This window comes from Terrapene carolina, unplaced genomic scaffold (assembly GCF_002925995.2).
Source record: "Terrapene carolina triunguis isolate 2854851 unplaced genomic scaffold, T_m_triunguis-2.0 Scaffold67, whole genome shotgun sequence".
Lineage (NCBI taxonomy): Eukaryota > Metazoa > Chordata > Testudines > Emydidae > Terrapene > Terrapene triunguis.
Genome location: NW_020664418.1, coordinates 43750010 through 43769192, shown reverse-complemented (window position 1 = coordinate 43769192; position 19183 = coordinate 43750010). Strand labels below are relative to the sequence as shown.

The 19183-nt window shown below is 43.2% G+C and overlaps 1 protein-coding gene across 1 annotated transcript in view; it reads left to right on the top strand.

The window, feature by feature from the left end:
- The window catches only part of FAM169B (family with sequence similarity 169 member B), a 49368-nt gene that overhangs the window by 18394 nt on the left and 11791 nt on the right, over positions 1–19183 (top strand). Inside the window, exons 3-6 of the mRNA XM_026648464.1 lie at positions 677–810; positions 3186–3285; positions 9660–9745; positions 11745–11919. Of these exons, the coding sequence (XP_026504249.1) occupies positions 677–810; positions 3186–3285; positions 9660–9745; positions 11745–11919 (495 nt within the window). The remainder of the gene's footprint in view (positions 1–676; positions 811–3185; positions 3286–9659; positions 9746–11744; positions 11920–19183) is intronic.

The window sequence follows — 19183 nt, the reverse complement described above, 5'->3', positions numbered from 1 at the left end:
ATCTAAGATGGTGTGAAAATTAATATTCTTATTCATATATATCTATTGCATACTACTAACCTATATCTTTAAGTAATATCCTGCAGCAGTGAGCCCCATAATTGCATTAAAAAGATACTAATTATTATGGGAATGCCTCTGTGAGTACTTTTTCTCTGGATTGTATTCATCATCGTGACTATGACCAGTAGAAATGACTCTACAGAAAGAGAGAGTGGTGCTGTAATTGTACGCAGCAGACACAGATTGACTTGTAAAAGGCCTCCCAAAAATGGCAAAAGCTCTGAGGAGGTATTTCCCCCTGTTTTATTTTTAGATAAGCATTAACAATCAGGGGCTGCATTTTTAAGAACATCACTTTGATCTGTGCTCTCCCACTTTAAGTTGAGCAGGAGGTTGAATTATCTACACACATTTAACAAAGTCCCTGTTGAACTGAAAGGCAGCGAATGTGGACTGATACTGCCATGGTTCTGTTCGGCAAAAATGAGCTTAAATAACATGAGAAGATAGATGCAATTTTACTCTCTTCCGTTTTAGGCCATGATTCTACAAAAGGCTATCGGGGTGCATAAGGGTCCACCCACTCAGACCCTTTTGCAGGTTCAGGGTTTTACAATGAATGTAGCTATTTTCATTACAAAAGAAATGACCTTGTATATTATTTTATCCATAGGACACCTTTATCCAGTCGATATTTTAGCAGGTAATCCTGAGGTTATCCAAGAAGCAGCTGAGGCCTACTATGAAAAACTTTTGCAGCAAGCTTCATCATCTCCTGAGTTTTTTTCCATTCCTGGTGGAGAGAAGGTAATATAATTACATTTCCCAAATAGAAAGTGTGTTTAGATATTGATGAAAGGCAGTTTCAAGTGCTAGTGGCCAGAATCTGTTTGAATATAGCTAGGCTAGTGTGGCAAGGATAAAAATCACTTAAAGTTTCAGATTCAGTCAATCAGATTGTAAATATTTTACCCTCATAGACTAGAGGTAAACTCAAACCAAAAAACTAGATCTGAAAACCACCAAAATTTGAAGTCCAAATTGGGATTGAACCAAAATCTGCAGCTCTTGGCCCATCTTGTGCTGTTCAGGCTAGTTTAAATGAGGTAGTGAATTTCCTTACTGTTGTAGAGATTTGTTCTTACTGTTGTGAGTCAGCAATAAACACAATGAAATTTTCTAATGTGTGCTCTTTCACGCAAGCTCTGATCAGAAATGGTTGACAGATTGAATAAAAACTCTTCAGTGATAGAGCTGCAGGGACCAATCCTGCATTGGCCGGGAGACGGGCAGGATATGACTAGATAGGTCTTTTTCATTTCTAACTTCAGTCATTGTATGAAACCTTTCAGTATGTGGGCCCCTTTCTACGCAATGAAAGTTTCTGTTGGACCAGCTGTGTTTATATCATTACACAGTGCTGAAGCAATGCCACTTAGTTGAAATAACGTTTTGTGTGGAATATGGTGGCTTCTAAACAGTTTTGGAAAATATTTTGTAGTAATTTCTAGAAAAAGACAGTTCATGTGGGTGGGGTAACTTTCATATTGTCTGAGAAGTAAGGGTGACTCGTCTTACAGTATTCTTTTAATGCCCTCTAGTGGACCAAGATCATAACCATCTGTAAGGTTAAATACAAAGGGCTGTTACTCTGTCGTTAGCTTAACCCGTCATGCAGGGATGCAGTTTTACTTGCCCATCTGGTGTTCAGTTAGGGCAGGGGTGGCCAACCTGAGCCTGAGAAAGAGCCAGAATTTACCAAAGTACATTTCCAAAGAGCCACAGTAATACGTCAGCCCCCCCCCCCCCCTAAGCCTCCCACCCACCGGCAGCCCCGCCGATCAGCACCTCCCCCTTCATCCCCGCACCTCCCGATCAGCTGTTTCGTGGTGTGCAGGAGGCTCTGTGGGGGGAGAGGGAGGAGCGAGGACATGTCAGGCTCAGGGGAGGGGGTGGGAAGGGGTGGAGTGGGGGCAGGGCCTGTGGCAGAGCCAGGGGTTAAGCAGTGAGTACCCCCTGGCACATTGGAAAGTTGGCGCATGTAGCTCCAGCCCTGGAGTCAGTGCCTATACAAGGAGCCGCATATTAATTTCTGAAGAGCTGCATGTGGGCTCTGGAGCCACAGGTTGGCCACCCCTGAGTTAGGGGATGGGGGGCTTAGAACACTAAGCAATGCTGCGTCTCCACACTAGCTAGAGCTAAAGAATGGAGTTTTGGCTTTAGACTTGATTTTATATTTAATTTTGTTCTTGTCTGATCTGCACATGCAGAATAATACAATTAATAAGGAGCATAAGTAACCAGAATTTTCTAGCTGTTTCTTTCTGTCCTATAAACTGTAATAAATGCTTCAATGAATTCTGATATTTTATAAATCAAAAATAAACTGAACTTATCTCCCTCCAAGAAGACCATAGATATCTGAGCTAACAACCTCTATTACCCCTACTCTGGGATAATATACACCTAAGAATTTAGGGATGAAGATTGCTGCGATTGACTAGTCCCTAGTTAGTCTGACTAGTGCCTGAGCCTTTTGCTTCTGTAGACCTAGGTTAAAACCTGTCTCAGGTGATGGGGCCAATGGGCCATTTAGTTCTTTAATGCATATTAGATTGTTGTCATCCCATTTACTCAGACCACTGTACAGCGTGTCCTAGTTGGCAGCCTTGCTCAAGAGGATTATTGCAGGTCAGGGTGGAAGTGCATTGGCAGAGTTCTGTGCAGGGAAAGCTGGTCCAGCTATGCCAGATTCATGCTTGTGCTGTTTGTCTCTCACTTTCATGACTGCTAAATTAACTCACAAATCAAAATCAAAACAGCAGGATTTGACATAAAAACAGCACCTGACTTTTACTTAAGGCAGTGTTCGCGGGTACCACTGTGATGATGTATTTGCAGCATGCAAAGAAAGAGATCGAATCAACAGAAGATACTAAGATTTCTCAGGAAGGTCACATGCAGTATGCAGAGTTACATTTCCTAAGTAGCTCAGTGGAGAAACAAATATACTTGTCCCTAATGTTCTGACATTGATGAATTGGTGAACGCTGGTTCCAGGTGCAAGTTGTTACTTTGAATAGTCCACCTTGCTAACGTGTAGTAAGACCTACTGTATGTGCTTCTTATAATTGCTTTTTTGCCAGCTCAACAGCTTAAAACAGCTAAATGCCTGTTTTTAGGTTAAACTTGAAGATTCCTGTGTGTGTTTCCTTCCTGTGTACCGAGAAGAGCCAAAATTTAAAATTTTGGTGTTAGTAGATCCACAGGCTAAAGAAAGAGGTGAGATTTGTGTCAATATATTTTGAAAATGGAATGATTATACTTTTTGTCTTACTTAAACGCCCAGTGGATGTAAGCAAATTTCTAGAACAACAGTACTTGAACTACATGCCGTGTTTTGAACATGAAGTAGATTTAGCTAATATGTAAAGAAAATGTTTTAAAAGGCAATCTGTGCAGGCAGTCGAATGGCTAGAGTGGGAGATTGGCAGTCAGGTCTCTGGGTTCTGTTCCCAGTTCAGCTGCTGACTAGACTAGTCTTGGGTAAATCTCTCTTCCTCTCTCTCTGCATTTGTACAATGGGGATAATCATACATTTCTATCTCACAGGGATGTTGTGAAACTTAATTAATGTTTGGTTTGAGCTTTGAGATTCTTGAAAGATAGGACATATAGAAGTGCAAAAAATTCTGATATGTTATGATAGATTGTAGCTTACTAACATTCCTGTATTTTGTATTTTTCCTTTGTGGTAGCCACCTCCTCAGTTCTAGGTTTAATTGGCCCATATTTCTGGACTGTCTTGTGAGAGGTAAATCCAGACATGCAGTCAGGAATTGAATTAAACTCATTTTATTGGCAGATCTCCAGCAGTCTGCTTTAAACTCTGTGCCAGTTTATGCACTACTTACTACTAGTAATGCTGGAGTTTTTCTTGTTACAGCCATATGGTGACCTTAAATGGACACATCATTGCAGTTGTTATTCCTAGAAATGGTTGTGTGCTTACTGGCATTTCTACTCCACAAGTCATTGGCTGGGTTATCACCAGGTCCTAGGGATTGGGTTATGATTACATCTTAGTTTTTTTGTCCACCCATCAAGGATCACTGCTTTACACAGTGTGTGTGTTCCTACACACATTCTGGTTTCTTTCTGTTTAACTCCATCAGTCAATAGACTGTGTGGCCATAACCCTGTCTGGGACTTACAACACTGAAAATAAATAGCAAGCTATGATGCCATAGTCTTCAGCAGGGATTGAATCCAAGTCATTTAGCACCAAAAGCACAGGCTTCTACTGCTTGAACTAAAAGAGAGCTCTTTGAGCTGCTGGAAAACAGGAGGTTATATAGTCTTGGGAGAAGCTACTAGAAAGAAACTGTCATGTACACCAGGCCAATGTATTAAATAGTCCCCCCGTTGGATAAGCTTGTCCCAACTGTCTAAGATCCACAAGAGTTCAAGTCCTATCTGGGGAGGCAAACTTTTATTTAACCCTTCTTTAATATTTATGTATAAGGGTATAATATGTATCGGGAAGTCAGAAAATGTTAAACCAAGGTGTCTTTTGCTCACTCCAAACTCTGTTTGGCACTCACACCACTCTACAATCTGTGCTTTTTACTCTTAGTCCCTCTTCTCCCACAATACAGCAATAAGCTAAAAACACCACTGCAATTCAAAGTGCCTCTAAGCATTTTATTTCTGAAGGTATAAGCTATACATTTTCAATAGAAAAGATTTGCAGCCAATATTATTGTTATAAGAAATATTACAAACAAAGATAAGGCAAGCTAGTGTTCAGGGTCCAGTCCTTAATGTGTCAGATAACTGTCCTATGCTATGTTAAAATGTGAACTTTATACTGTGCTCTGTTATCACATGCTGGTTCAGTTGGCTGACTCAGACCCCATCACAGCTAAAAAAACTGGAAGCTGGAAGTTTTCTCACAAGAACAAAAAATAGATTAAACTCACCTGCGGCTGCTTTTACATTGTACTTCAGAAGAACCTCCCATTCCATGTACTCTCCCGTGCTGGCCTGATAATTCACTAACTGGCTGTAATTCAGTCAGCAGAAAGAGAGAAACTTCCTGGCACACAGACATAGCCAAAGAACTTTATGGTTCCTTTAAAGCTACAGATCCTTTCCTGACAGTGGTTTACACATCAGTATTAACATTTGCATGAACGGAATATCAGCACTGATATACCATTTAGGGGAAAAAAGAACTCTACCTACTGCAGGCCTAATTTTGAGTGTAATTGCCATTGTGCATCTCTATCAATTTGACTTCAAATGGGAATAACTGAGAACAGTGATGAGGCAGATTGGTTTGTTCAAGAAGGGGGATGCATAGCTATAATAATGCCTAACGATATCCAAAAAGGGATCATGAAGAATCATTGACTATATACAGGTGAAAGAAATAGAGTGCATACAGCATGAATATTTAGCAACTTAGTCGAGTAGTAATAGAAACACTATGAATTGATGAGATCTGTGTACACAAAGAAACAAGGTCTATCACCACGTCAAACACATGAGTTCTGGAGACTAAACTTCCTAATAGTTATTTACAATAAATGCTTAAACATAGCAGAATAGGGACTTCTCTGTGTAGTAAGCAGCAGGAGGACTTTAAATCTCATGTGTGGGAGATGATTGTATAAAATTCTTGCAAACCTTGGGTCTGATCCTGTAGTTCCACTGGGATTAACAAGATTACTCATTTAAGTAAGGGCTACGTAATCTGTTTTTTAGTAGTACCCTTTAAATATGCATTTAATAGGACTTTACTTGACATTCTCTCTCCGTGGTTTATATACTGATAACACATGGCAAAACTCCATGTATTTTAAAAATGTTTCCTATTATACCAAACTTTATATTTTTCTTTATAAAGAATGCACTATAATACATATTCATAAACTCTGTGAAGTCACCCCGTAGATCCTTTCTTGTATACAGAAGCATTTTAACTGTAATTTTCCAAATGCTTTTCCAGGTAGCAGATTATTTTTGTCAGCTTTTGATTTCCCCCCCCAATAACCCCACATGTTTTAAGTCTGTCCATTTTATGTAAATTGGTGTTTTAATAAATGCAAAGTTTAATGCTTATTTCATTATTGTATTTTATATTCATATGACCATATGAGTGGTTTGATTTGAATGAGCCATGCCTTTTTTGTAACATTCAGCCTAAATAGTTACTTCACAGTCAGCTTTGCTAAATGCCATACATTTGACATCATTCTGAAGTTTCCCTTAGTCTTTAATATTATTACAGTATGGTAATGATATGTGATAGGGTGCAGGGATTTAGATTCCAGTCTCTATGTCTAAACAAGATCTGAAGTGGATGGTATGCAGTGGAGAGAAATATTTGGGTAGCTCTTCCACAGAAGTCACTCTCAGTCTTTATTTGGGTTGGAGATGTTTGTTTGTTTACGATGGGCTGTGTGTTACCATGAACATTTATATGAGAATGTAAATTGTGTTGCAAGGGCTACTAGAACATAGTATGGGTGATTAATATCTTTACAACCCTAAATTAACATTCTAAATACTGAATGTGCTGTCCCTGCTGGACATATTTTTCAGTGAGCATGATTTCTAGTAACTGCTAGATGCCACAGAACATTTATCATAGGATAGTCACAACAAATCACTGGGAAAAAAATTAATTGTAGTGGGAAAACATAATCTGGTTGCAGTGAATCTATTTCTGGTACTTATCTGGTTCCCATTAGTAGTATCTCAGCGCCTCACTATCTTTAATATATTTACCCTGAGAGCACCCCTGTAAGGTAGGGAAGTACTATTAGACTCAGCTTACTGAGAATGGAGGCAAAATAAATGGCAGGTATCTTGAAGTCCTGTGCCCACCATAAAGCACCAAAATTTTCAGGAATAAATAGAATAATAACTGCAAGAACTGTGGAATGTCTAGCTCGGATATTGTAAGAAACAGTGCAAATACTGTATACCTCCTTTAAAAAAAAAAAGTAGTGTTGGCTTCAAATTAGATTGGATCCCATGCTTCCCTGGGGTCTCAAAAATGTATGTTTGAGGTCAGATTCAGGGGAAGAGTGGAGAAAAAGAAACCCCATGCTGGATGTTACTTGAATTTTCTCACTTTTCTCTGTATTTGGGCATCTGATTCAAAGAGATAAAATGGAAAGACTTGTATATGAATGTAGCAACATTTGGCCACTGTACAGTAGGAAGTGAAAATTAAATGCAGTCCTGTGGGGGGGTGGGGGGGAGGAATTCTTCTCTTTGCCAATCAATAGAAGAGATTGCACAATCACAGTCACAGCCTTTTTAGGCCTCGTTCAGTTCAATGTTGTTAAGCACAATCCTGCCGAATATCTACAACAGCAACAAAAGGAAAAAATGCCAGTGGGTCTGATATTTCACATACTCTCCACTTTCCATGAACCATAGATCCAGTAGTGGAATGGCTGATCATCCCTTTTGTCCTCTACTCATCAAATGTCAGTTTTGGGGAGAGCGATAAAACATGGAAAGGATGAGATCAAGGAGAACTTGATCTTCTGAAACGTACCTGTGTTCAAAATGGTTTCCACAAAATTGTTTACAAGATGAGAATGAGAGTGTGTGGAAACATCCATAGGTTAAACTGTGAACTGGATGTTTACTTTAAATGATAATTTTAGAAGAAAGTACGTACATAACATGGAATTTGGGGAAGTGTTTTTCATTAATGAAGGCATCTCTGTAGAAGACGAAGTAGCCCAAGTAATGTGATGTGACAGTTGCTATGTCAACTAGTGTATCCTCCCCCCAATCCCTTAAATTATTGAATAGCACAGTAAATGTTCCATAAAAGTCAAGTAGTTCCTTGCAATGTGTTTATGCACCTCCCTATTTTCATCAAAGTTTTTTCAAACTTTTCTGATCATCACACTGTGTGTTTAGTGTGTGTATGTTGGGTAAGGGTGGGGGTGTAGGTTTCATGCCAAATCCGTTTTGGGGTTAACCTCATGCAGCTGCCAATGAAGTCAATGTTTGGCCCATTATGTCCTTTTGTCTGACTCTGCTTTCTTTGGTAGCTGCATGTTTCATGGATATGTAATGGAGCAGTCCCGCTTGCACTGGAAAGTGGGGTGAAGGGATTGAGGGACCAGATTGAATCCATCATAGAAAGTGTATGAAACCTCTATGCCAGTAGGTGCATAATATTTAATTAATTGGATCTGGTGGTATATACAGGCATCTGCAGTTGGTCCTTCCTTGTTAAACTCAAGGCACAAAGTGTAACACGTTTTGGCATGTACCTTAATAATTTATTCAAAATATAGGTTAACTAAGCAATAACCCCGGACTCAAAGCCCACTGGGAGCTAGTAAAGCTTGAAGCAAAAAAGCGAAACTAACCTATGCACATTAGAAACATTTGTCTAACCTGGGGCTAAAACAGGTAAATGATGCCACTCAGATTAAAGCTTTTTCATTTGCGTGTCTGTAAATTTGTCCTTGGTTGGGTGGATGGTTCTTCGCTCCCTGGTAGGATGGTTTAGAGGGACACGATGATTAAGGCTACATTTTAGTCATGGGTATTTTTAGTAAAAGTCACGGACAGATCATGGGCAGTAAACAAAAATTCATGGCCCCATGACCTGTCCATGACTTTTACTTAATACTCGAGACTAAAATTTGGGGGGAGGGCTGCCTGACGGCCCCGCAGATGCTGGGGGAGGGCGGCCCAGGTCCTTGGGGGGCACGTGCGACGGTGCGTGGCCTGGACCCCCACTGGGGGGGCAGGGGTGGCAGGGCCGGCAGGCTCCTTTACCTGGCTTTGCACCTTCCCCTCCTCCCCGCCCCCCAGCAGCAGCAGACAACTCAGTTTGGGTGTGTGGAGGGGGCAGAGGATTGGGGCACCGGATGGGGTGAGGCAGGCTCTGGTCAGCGCTTACCTGGGGGGCTCCCCGGACGTGGCGACATCCCCCCTTACTCAGTTCCATCCTAGGCGGAGGTGTGGTCAGGCAGCTCTGCATGCTGCTGCCGCCTGCAGGCACCGCCCCTGCAGCTCCAATTGGCGGCGGTTCCCGGCCAATGGGAGCTGCAGGGGCGGTGTCCTGGGCAGAGATAGCATGCAGAGCTGCCTGGCCATGCCTCTGCCTAGCAGCTGAGCAAGGGGGATGTTGCCACTTCTGGGGGGTCTCCCAGGTAAGCACCGCCCAGACCCTGCCTCACCCCATCCGGTGCCCCAGTCCTCTGCCCCCTCCCACACCCAAACTTTGCTGCTGAGGGTGGGGGAGGGCAGAGGGGGCCCGAGACTGCCCCAGCAGTGGCCAGTGTGACTGGCGCACTGCCCTGAGCCAGGCGTGCCGGCCGCTGCAGAAGTCATGGAGGTCACGGAAAGTCGTAGAATCCCTGACTTCCGTGATTTCCATGACAAACTCGCAGCCTTAACGATGATCCAGTGGTTAGGGCGCTAGCCTAGACTTGAAACCCGTGTTCGGTTTCCTGCTGAAAAATCAGGCCACTTTTATGTAGGTATCTAAATTCAGGCAACCAGCTTTCCAAATGTTGATCTTCCTTTTACTCTCACCAGTGAATTTGCTTGACAGTGGTCTTTGCAGCAACTATTTTGAGTTAATGTGTCCCCGTTTCTTCTTTTAGTTTTGGCAATTTACCTTAACCAGTCCTGGTGGCCCATTGAAGATATAGTGAAGACTGCTGATTCCTCTAGAGAAGGGCTTATACAGGTACAGACAATTGCCTTTATTGTGAAGCATTCCAGCTGTGATGACCAGGGGCGGCTCTAGGTTTGTTGCCGCCCCAAGCACGGCAGTCAGGCGGCCTTCAGCGGCATGCCTGCAGGCGGTCCGCGGTCACGCTGATTCGGCGACGTTTCTGCGGGTGAAATGCCGGTCCTGCGGCTTTGGCGTACCCACCGCCGCATTGCTGCCGAAACCGTGGGACCGGCAGACCTCCCGCAGGCGTGCCGCCGAAGGCCTCCTGACTGCCGCCCCCAGGTTTGCTGCGCTGGTGCCTGGAGCCGCCCCTGGTGATGACCATATAGTGCTCTGTGTGTTTGGATTTGTCTTTCATCATATTATATATCTTTTGTGCTTTATACTGTATACTCTTCTGGCCTGGTCCTGGTCTCCCTACTTCACAGTGCCACCCCCACTTCCTGAATAAATATTAATTTTCCATGTCCTATTCATGATTCATCTGTTGGTCATTCTCTCTCCCATTGTTTTCGAGGTTGCCCCCTTTAGCAGGTAAAGAAGCATTTACAATAACCCTACACAGTAGTGCTGCTTGATTGACCATCTGTTGTGAAGATCAGTCTTCTTACCCTTTGGCACAGGGTCTTATCTGGCCATTTACAAAGCTTTCTGCCTTGTATGTTCTTTAGATTGTATTTAATTTATTGAGCTGTTCTTATTTAGAGGTGGATTTTTTATTTTATTCTCTCTGCAAATAAATACCCTTGTTCTGATGCAACAATCTTGTTTTGGGAGAACAGATGGAGAGATATTACTGACTTTTAATTTAATCTATTCACAACTGCTAAGAAGTCAGTTGCTTAGTGTATGTAGGATTTGCATTGCCATGCGGCAAACAAGTTTGTCTTTCTTTATTCACGTTTCCCACCCACCCCTCTGTCTCCCAGTTGGGTGTTTCCTGGCTCCTTTCCTGTGCCATTCTTTCCCTGATTCTATGACATTTTTAATCATGCAGGGTTTAATTCAGCCCTCCCCATAGGCAGCCTGATTTAATAGGTTTTGCATAGGGAACTAAGGGGGGAGGTTTGGGGAGTAAATCCATCCCCCAATCTGCAGGTAGGCTTTTGGATAGCAGCACTGGCTCTACACAGCTGTTTCTCAAGCTTCTTCTGTAGCAGTGGAGTATGAAAAAAGTATTTTGGCTCCTTGATCCCTTTTAACATGTTTTGGGTAATTCTGTCTCAGGTATATGTTGTTTACTGTGACATGCAATACCCACACATTTCGGTCAATAGAGACAGGGTAGCATAGGTATTCTCCTTTTAGTACACTTTCTAGTGTGGGTAGTCCAGGACACCCCAGTTCTATATCCAGCTAAGCCACTGGTTCACTGTGACCATGGGCAAATCACGTCACCTCCCTGTGCCTCAGTTTCCCCATCTGTGAAAGTGTACTCTGCAGGTGCATTGGCAAGCTTTATAAATGGAGGGTGATATCTAAGGGCAATTATTATTATTTCTTCTTATACCATCTTTAGTCTTGAGAAAAGAAGACTGAGGGGGGGGAACCTAATCACTGTCTTCAGATACATTAAGGGCTGTTGTGAAGAGGGTGGTGATCAGTTATTCTCCATGGCCACTGAAGGTGGGACAAGAAGTAATGGATTTAATCTGAAGCAAGGGAGTGTTAGGTTAGCTATTAGGAAAAACTCTACTATAAGGGTAGTTAAGCTATGGAATACGTTTCCAAGCGAGGTTGTGGAATCCCCCTCATTGGAGGCTTTTAAGAACTGGTTGGACTGATTTACTTGGTCTTGCCTCAGCAGGGGGCTGGACTTGAAGACTTCTTGATGTCCCTTCGAGCCCTACCTTTCTATGATTTGAACTGGTTTACGAGGCATTTTTACCCCAAATGAGCGGGACGCATTCACCACCCTCTTAAAAAACAAAACAAAAACAAAACTTTCTTTGGAAGGCAAAATCCCTGAAGTCTCTTCATTTTTCTTTTGTCTGTTTGTTTTTTCTCTAAGGTCCAAACATCTGGAGAAAGGATCGTCCTCTTTGTTCTCAACTCCATTATTTTTGGAATGTTAGAAAGGAGTTCAGCTAATGATACATTCTTCATATCTCATTCCGCCAAGGAGTCTGCCAAAATATTCTGGAGGAATGGAGATGCTGTTGCCTTTTACACAGTCAAAATGAAAGGTAAGGTCATTTCAGAGAAACATTCTCATCAGTTCCATATTGCCAAAAATGTAGGCCCCCCCCCCAATGTAAATAATCCTATGCTCCCATTTAAATTTTTAGATAGAAATCACCTGCATACCATTGTAGAGAATGTATCAGAGAAACTAACCCTCATAGAATTTGAAAGCCATTCACATTACTTCCATTAAAACACAATGGGACCAAATTCTATTCTAGGTTACACTGCGTGATCTGGACTGTTTGGAAAGCTGCACCCCTTCAAATTCCAGCAGTCTCCAATTCCTCCTCCTTCCCGGCTTTCCTGCTTTGGCAGACCACACCCAAGCGTTCATATTCTAAAAGGGAGTTGAAAACAGAATCAGAGAAAAGTAGGGTTGGAAGGGACTTCAAGAAGTCATCAAGTCCAGCCCCCTGCTCTGAGGCAGGGCCAGGTAAACCTAGATTATGCCTGACAGGTGTTAGTCTAACCCAGGGGTCTCAAACACGCGGGTTCTTTCGTGCAGCCCGCAAAGCTCCCCGTGCCCCCCCGCCCATGCGCCCCCCGCCCCTCTGCCTACCCCGTGGCGCCGCAAGCCCTGCGCCGCTCCCTGAAGCGGCTGGAACTATGGCCCTGCAGCCCCGGGCAGGGCGGGGGGAGGGGGAGAAGTAGAGGGCTCTGTGCTGTCGCTTCCAGGTACCGCCCCCCGCAGCTCCCATTGGCCTGCACTCCGTGCCCTGAGCCCCCTGACTCCCTGCTGCACCCCTCACCCCTCCTGCACCCCACTCCCCAACTCCCTGCCCTGAGCCCCCTGCCGCACCTGCACACCTCCTGTACTCTGTGCACTGAGCCCCCTGCCGCACCCTACACCCCGACCCCCTGCCGCACCCCTCACCCCTCCTCCCACACCTCAACTCCTTGTCCTGAGCCCCCGCCACACCCCGCACTCTTCCTGCACCCCCTGGGGGCAGGGAGGGGGCAGAGTTGGGGTGAGGACTTCGGGGAAGCGGTTGGAATGGGGGCAGAGAAGAGGCTGGGCAGGGGCGGAGCCTCATGGAAGGGGTGGAGTGGGGGCGGGGCCAGAGGCAGCAAGGGGTGGGTGTCAGTGATGTGGTCCTCAGGCCAATGCACTAGTCCTCATGCGGCCCTCGTGGTCATTTGAGTTTTAGACCCCTGGTCTAACCTGTTCTTAACCTGCAATGATGGGGATCCCACAACCTCCCTTGGAAGTCTATTCCAGAGCTTCACTACCCTGATAGAACATTTTCCCTGATATTTAACCTAAATCTCCCTTGCTCCCTTGTGGTGGATGAGGAAAAGAACCACAAAAATGAGTCAAGGGCAGCAAAAAATGCCATACAGTGAGGAACTTAAAAGCTCTGTTTAGTTTAACAAAAAGAAGATCAAGATGGGACTTGATCACAGCGTAGAAGTACCTTCACGGGGAGAAAATACCTCGGTACTAATGGTTAAAGGGCTCTTTAATCTAGGTGAGAGAGGTATAACAAAAAACAATGGCTGGAAGTTAAAGCTAATCATATTAGGCACAGATTTTAAACCATTGGAACAAAGTACCAAGGGAAGTGGTGGATTTTATATCTCTGAATGTCTTCAGATCAAGACTGGATGCCTCCCTGGAAGATAGTCTTTAGTCAAACACAAGTTATTAGGCTCAGTAACTGGGTGAAATTTAATTGCCTCTGGTAGACAGGATGTTAGATTAGATCAGACAGTCCTTTGTGGGCTGAAAAAAATCTATGAATTGATAAGTCTGGTATAAGTCCAGACCCATTGCATTGATTTCAAGATATCTACACTGCCGATATTTGTACCACGGTAAGCCACAACAGTGGCTAAATTGGTGCCAGAAAAGAACAGTGTGGAGAACATCTCACTGGAATGACTCCACATTTACAGTGGAATGTGTCTCTGGGTCAGTTACTGGTCCCAAGTTAAAGTGCACCGACACTAAACTTGGGCTTTGGTGCTCAAATGAAGTTGCAAAATAGGTACAGAGAAATTGGTGATGGAACCTCTTTCTGGAGGTGAATTGGGTTGCTTCAAGGCCATCAATCAACACGGTCCCAAAAGTAGGAGGTGAAGGCTCTGGGGGGAAGGCGGAATCAGGCTTGCTGTGGGTTCCAGACAATAGATTAAAGTTGCCCTCCCCTGGTAGCCGTTCTAAGGGATGAAGCACTAGGAGAAGTTCTGCCCTCTGCAGTGGTGAACTCCCTCCCCACTCTGAGGTGTGGTTGGCTCTTCTGTATGCTATCAGTGGTGAATCACATCTCAGGCGATGATTAAGGAATCCTGGATATGTCTATGAATACACTGTGTTGAGCTGTTTTATAATTTGCAAACACTTCAGTTACAACTGTACGTTTCCCTTTTAAGTCCATAAATATTTTGGAGGAAAGCTTTCGGAGAGAGACATTTGGTTTGTAATGATTCATGCTTCAGTAAAATAAGTTTTCAGAGTAGTCTGTTGTGGGTGGAATATCAGACAATCTGAATCTGTTTCCGGGTAAACTGGGAGTCACATTTTGGTTCATATTAAATACAAATGCTTAAAGTCCAGACTTGTCAGCATCTGGATCTTGTTGCCAGTGTTTGTCTTTGGCAGCAGCATTTGTTTGTATTTGGTCCGTGTCATAATTACTAGTCGTTTTCCAAGATCATTTGGGGAAGTTTGAAGCTGTGATTGTTCACTTCCCTCTTTGCTTATCATGTAAAGCTCACTTGCTGTGTGCATTATGCAATCTCACTCTCTGAGGTTCTGTAATTGTGTCATACTAAACATGCTCCTGTTGATCTGATACTCTGTCTCTGACAATAAACCACCTACGAAGGGACTCTGGATTTATTAAGCTCAAATAAGTTCAGCTAGTTCTGCCAACTTCTTTGGAAGTGGTATTCCTCAAAAAGTTTGAATTCCTTTTTAATACTGTTTATATGGTGCGAGTTTCTTTTGTTGCTGCCCTGAGTAGTGTACGTTATATATCAAGTTTTCTCTGTGTAAGAAATTCCATATTGCCAGATCTCCTTCCATAGCTCCTGGCCTGATGAAGAATTGGCAACTTGTTTCACAGCCCTGCCAGGTGATCCCAACTGCATTTCCACTCTCTACAACAACCTAGCCTTTATCCACTGCTCTTCGCCTTCCGCTAAGTAATTTAGACTCTACTGCTCATTCTGTACTCATCTCTCTGTGTGTCTCATCTGTAAACTTTCCATTAGCTACAATATGACAAGATCAGAAACCATGGTTCAGTGGAGCTAAATAAGGTAGAACTATATTTGTAGGGGATGGACAGTTAAAAGCACAGGTCTGGGTGGCTGGATATATGGATGGGAGGAGTCTCTTCCTGTCTTTGCCGCAGACTTACAGCATGTCTTTGTTCAAGTCAGATTTTCACATGGAAGTCACTGACTCAAGTTTAGCTCAGGCGGCGATGTCTGAAAGTCGTTCACATCCGCCAACTCCTAGGTGGCCTGAGTTTGGTGATAGTCCTGTTCTTAATAGATATACATGCACATCACAGGTAGCACTTATTGGGATCTCTTTTGATAGTCTCATGAGAAAGGGAAGGGGGACTGAACACCTATGTTGCTCCTAGAGACAGTTCCTTCAGGTCAGGTTTGAGACATATTGGCAAGGCAATGTGAGGAAATGTCTACTGATACTGACCATGCTGCACCTGTTGAATGGATAAACAAAAGACTTCATTTTCCAAGACCTTGAACCTATCATCTTTTATGAGCATTAGACTTATTATATTCACTACTGTACAGCTCGCCACCCTAAACTATACGGTATGTGCCTATTTCTGTTTAGTGGGAGGCATGTGGCATTTATCACTGGTACTCTGGCGATTGACGGGACATGAAATAAGGCATTAACGTATGTTGATGAGAGACTTTGTTGTGTGGTGTTGTGTCCCATCTAGTGGCACTGAGACCACTTAGAGAGAGTTAAATGAGTCTGCTTTACAGCCTTAGTTAAGAGCAAGTTGGCTTTTAGCTCATGCGGTAGAGGCTCATGCACTAAGCTCTAGAGCCAGAGGTCCCCAGTTCGATCCTGCGGCCGATAACGACCGGGGTCTGTTGGCATTACACCAGGACAAACACCTCCAATTTGGTTTATGTCAGTGACTTACAAACTCTGCTATCCATACTGACAGTTAAGGAGTTCAAACCCTACTTAAAAAATAGAAAAGAACATCGTTTCGTGTCCTCTAAATTCTGTCACTGAAACTACCGTGCTTTAGTCTGTACGCCCTATTTTGCAGATGGCAACCATAACGGAATATTGTGCAGGAGACCAAACAAATATCTTCCCATGGAGCCACTTTGGTGCTGAGAACCAAAGCGGCTTGTTTTTTGGTCATTTTTCTTTCGGGATTTTCTTGGTATGCTCTACACTTGTTAAAAACCTGTTTTTTAAATTTATTAATGACTATAATACTTGACCCATATAATTCTGTGAAATGTTTTCAGTTTGCTTAAATTTCGTAATTATTAAAGATGGAGTTTACTGCCTTCACTTAAGTGCAAAATAATTGGGAGAGTATAAAAGATTCATGAGGAGGCAATATGGCTTAGTGGACAGAACACTGGACTAGACTCAGGAGACCTGGCTTCTATTCCCAGCTCTGCCGCTGGTGTGCTTTGTGACGTTGGGCAAGTCACGGCACTGCTCCGTGCCTCAGTTTTCCCATATGTAACATGGGAATAATGCAACTGACTTCGTTTGTAAAGTGTTTTCAGATCTACTAATGAAAGAGCTAGATAATATTTTATTATTATATAATGCAAAGAACAGTTGATGCAGAATCGCACAATAGGCTGTAAACAAAAGTGTTTTAGTCTTTGGGTTAACTACAAGTAGAGAAGTTCCTTTAGCTTTTGTTGTTGTTGTTTAGTATTTGTATTGTGGTAACAATTGCAATAGGTTCAGAACAAAAAGATGGTCATTGTACTGAAGAGCTGATAATCTTAAGTATCTTTCTGTTCCTCTGGGACCTCCCTGGTATGAGGCTTGAGGAGGGCAGCTTTAACAATTCAGCCATCAAACCAATTGTAAAAAAACATATACTCGGGGGTGAGAGAGAGAGAGAGAGCTGTGAAACACGGAGTCGAACCAGCAGTATTTCCCCGCTGGCTCCCCACAGAACTCCAGCAAGAGCTCTGTGAACCACATTTTGGGAACCACTGACAATAGATAAAATTGGAGATGTAGGTACTGACAATAGATAAAATTGGAGGTGTAGGTACTGTTTCTGCCCTTGTTTTCCCATTAGCTAAATTGATCTAATGGCAACTTAATGGGCTGTTATGAGGACTGATTAGTTAATATTTGTAAAAATGGTGAAAGCGCTTAGTAGTAATTTGACTGAAGTGCTTCAAAAGGGATGATAGGCTTTATTTAATTTAAATCAGACACCAGAAGTGCTTGCCCACATGGTGGGATGAAGTCCATTTCAGACTTTCACACAAACCTCTGTAGACTTGGTCTTTTAGATATTTCCCCCTTGAATTAGCTCCCTACAGGGCTACTATATATGTGTTTTCCATTGATCACATACATTTGCTGTACGTAAAATGAGATCAGAACAGAAAGTTAACCTGCCTGACACCTAGCAAAAAGTTTGTTTTTGGATAATTGTTCCCCTTCCCCACTCTTTTCTAGCAATAATATTTTTAATGTGCATATTTGAACGAGTTTGAAGGTTCTGGCTTTAATAAAATAAAATGAACACATACCAGCCAAGACATGTGTTCATTTAATTTTATTGAAGCCAGAACCTTTGCTCCCCTTTTCACATCGCACAATGGGTTGACATTGGGTTCTGTTCAGCAGAAATATTCCCCACCCTTTACACAAGCATCGACCCTGCAGAAGGCCTGTCTGAACTTGTGTGTGCAAAGCCAACTTGTTCAGCAGGGATGCAGTCAGTATGCACAACCTTGTTTTGTTTGGGCCCCTTAGATGTGGGGACAGGGTTGGGTTTTTCCTGGTTTGTGGATGTTTGGGAATGCTAATGGCTGTCTGCTTTCCTGCCCTGGTAATTGCTGTTTACCATTGTGCTGGCTCATAAGTTGGTCATTTGGCACTCATGACCTAACCAAACAGGCTTTGAAAGGGCAGACTGAAATACTTCCATCTCCCCTGCCAATGCCCTAATTTCCTTTGTCTCTTCCCTTACCCCAAGACTCAGTCTTTTATATGGCTGAGAAATGAAAAAAGGGTCCAAGCCAACAGTGCACAGGAACCTCAACTCAAGGCCACCGATAGCTTATTAGGAACCTGCTCCACTATTCGAAAGGACCCTGGAGGCAAAATTCACTTCACCCCAAAGTCTATGGGTGGTGGCTTCTTCTCATGTATTTGCTCAGGGGTAAAAGGGAGAAAGTGGCTTCATGATTAGTCTATTTATGTTAACCTTAGACTTTACAAATGTCTGTCTGTCTTAGGCACAAAATTAAGAGCGCAGAAATTGATCAGCCAGCTCCTGTCCATTAGAATGGCTGCACGTGAGTCTCTCAATCTGATTTCAGGGATTTGTAAGAGACAAATAATGTGAGATGCCAAGAATCTCTCTGAGGGACAATATCAGGGTTGAAGGGCCTGAAACTGATCCTTCAATACTCGAAGAAGCTGTAGACTTTGTGATAAAATGTTCGTCAGCTTCCCAGAACAAACATTGCCAGAGTCTAACATCTCTGGTGGGCTGCCAGCCCACAATAAGACGAGGGTGTGCTCAGGTTCTTGGCTCACATAGGTGCATCATACTTTTCTTAGCTCTGCCCATCTGCTCTATCCTTTTGAGTAGGAAAGGGGAACTGAAACCACCTAAAACTGCTGCCATTGTAGTGCTTTAGACAGAGACCAGGATTCTGGAATGTTTGAGTGCTTGGACTGCCCTTGTGAATGGAGGAGAAAAAAGGGGGATGCTGCATGCACGTGTAGTGACTTCGTGATTGCCAGTTAAACCACCCATGTGCAGGATTAGGCCAAGAACCTAGGACTTCCTGTTCCAAAATCACAGATGTCTCCCAGCTAAAGGAGGGGTTTTCTTAGCAGTTATTATTATGGTAGTGCTTAATGACCAACCAAGAGTGGGCCCCACTGTGCTAGGCACCATACACGCACAGAGTATTAGACAGGCTCTGCCTTGAAGGGTTTACAGTCTAGAGACAGGACAGATACAAGCTGGGGGAAGAGGTAGAACACACAAGTAGCAAACGTCATATTAGTTAGGGTTACCATACGTCCGTTTTTTC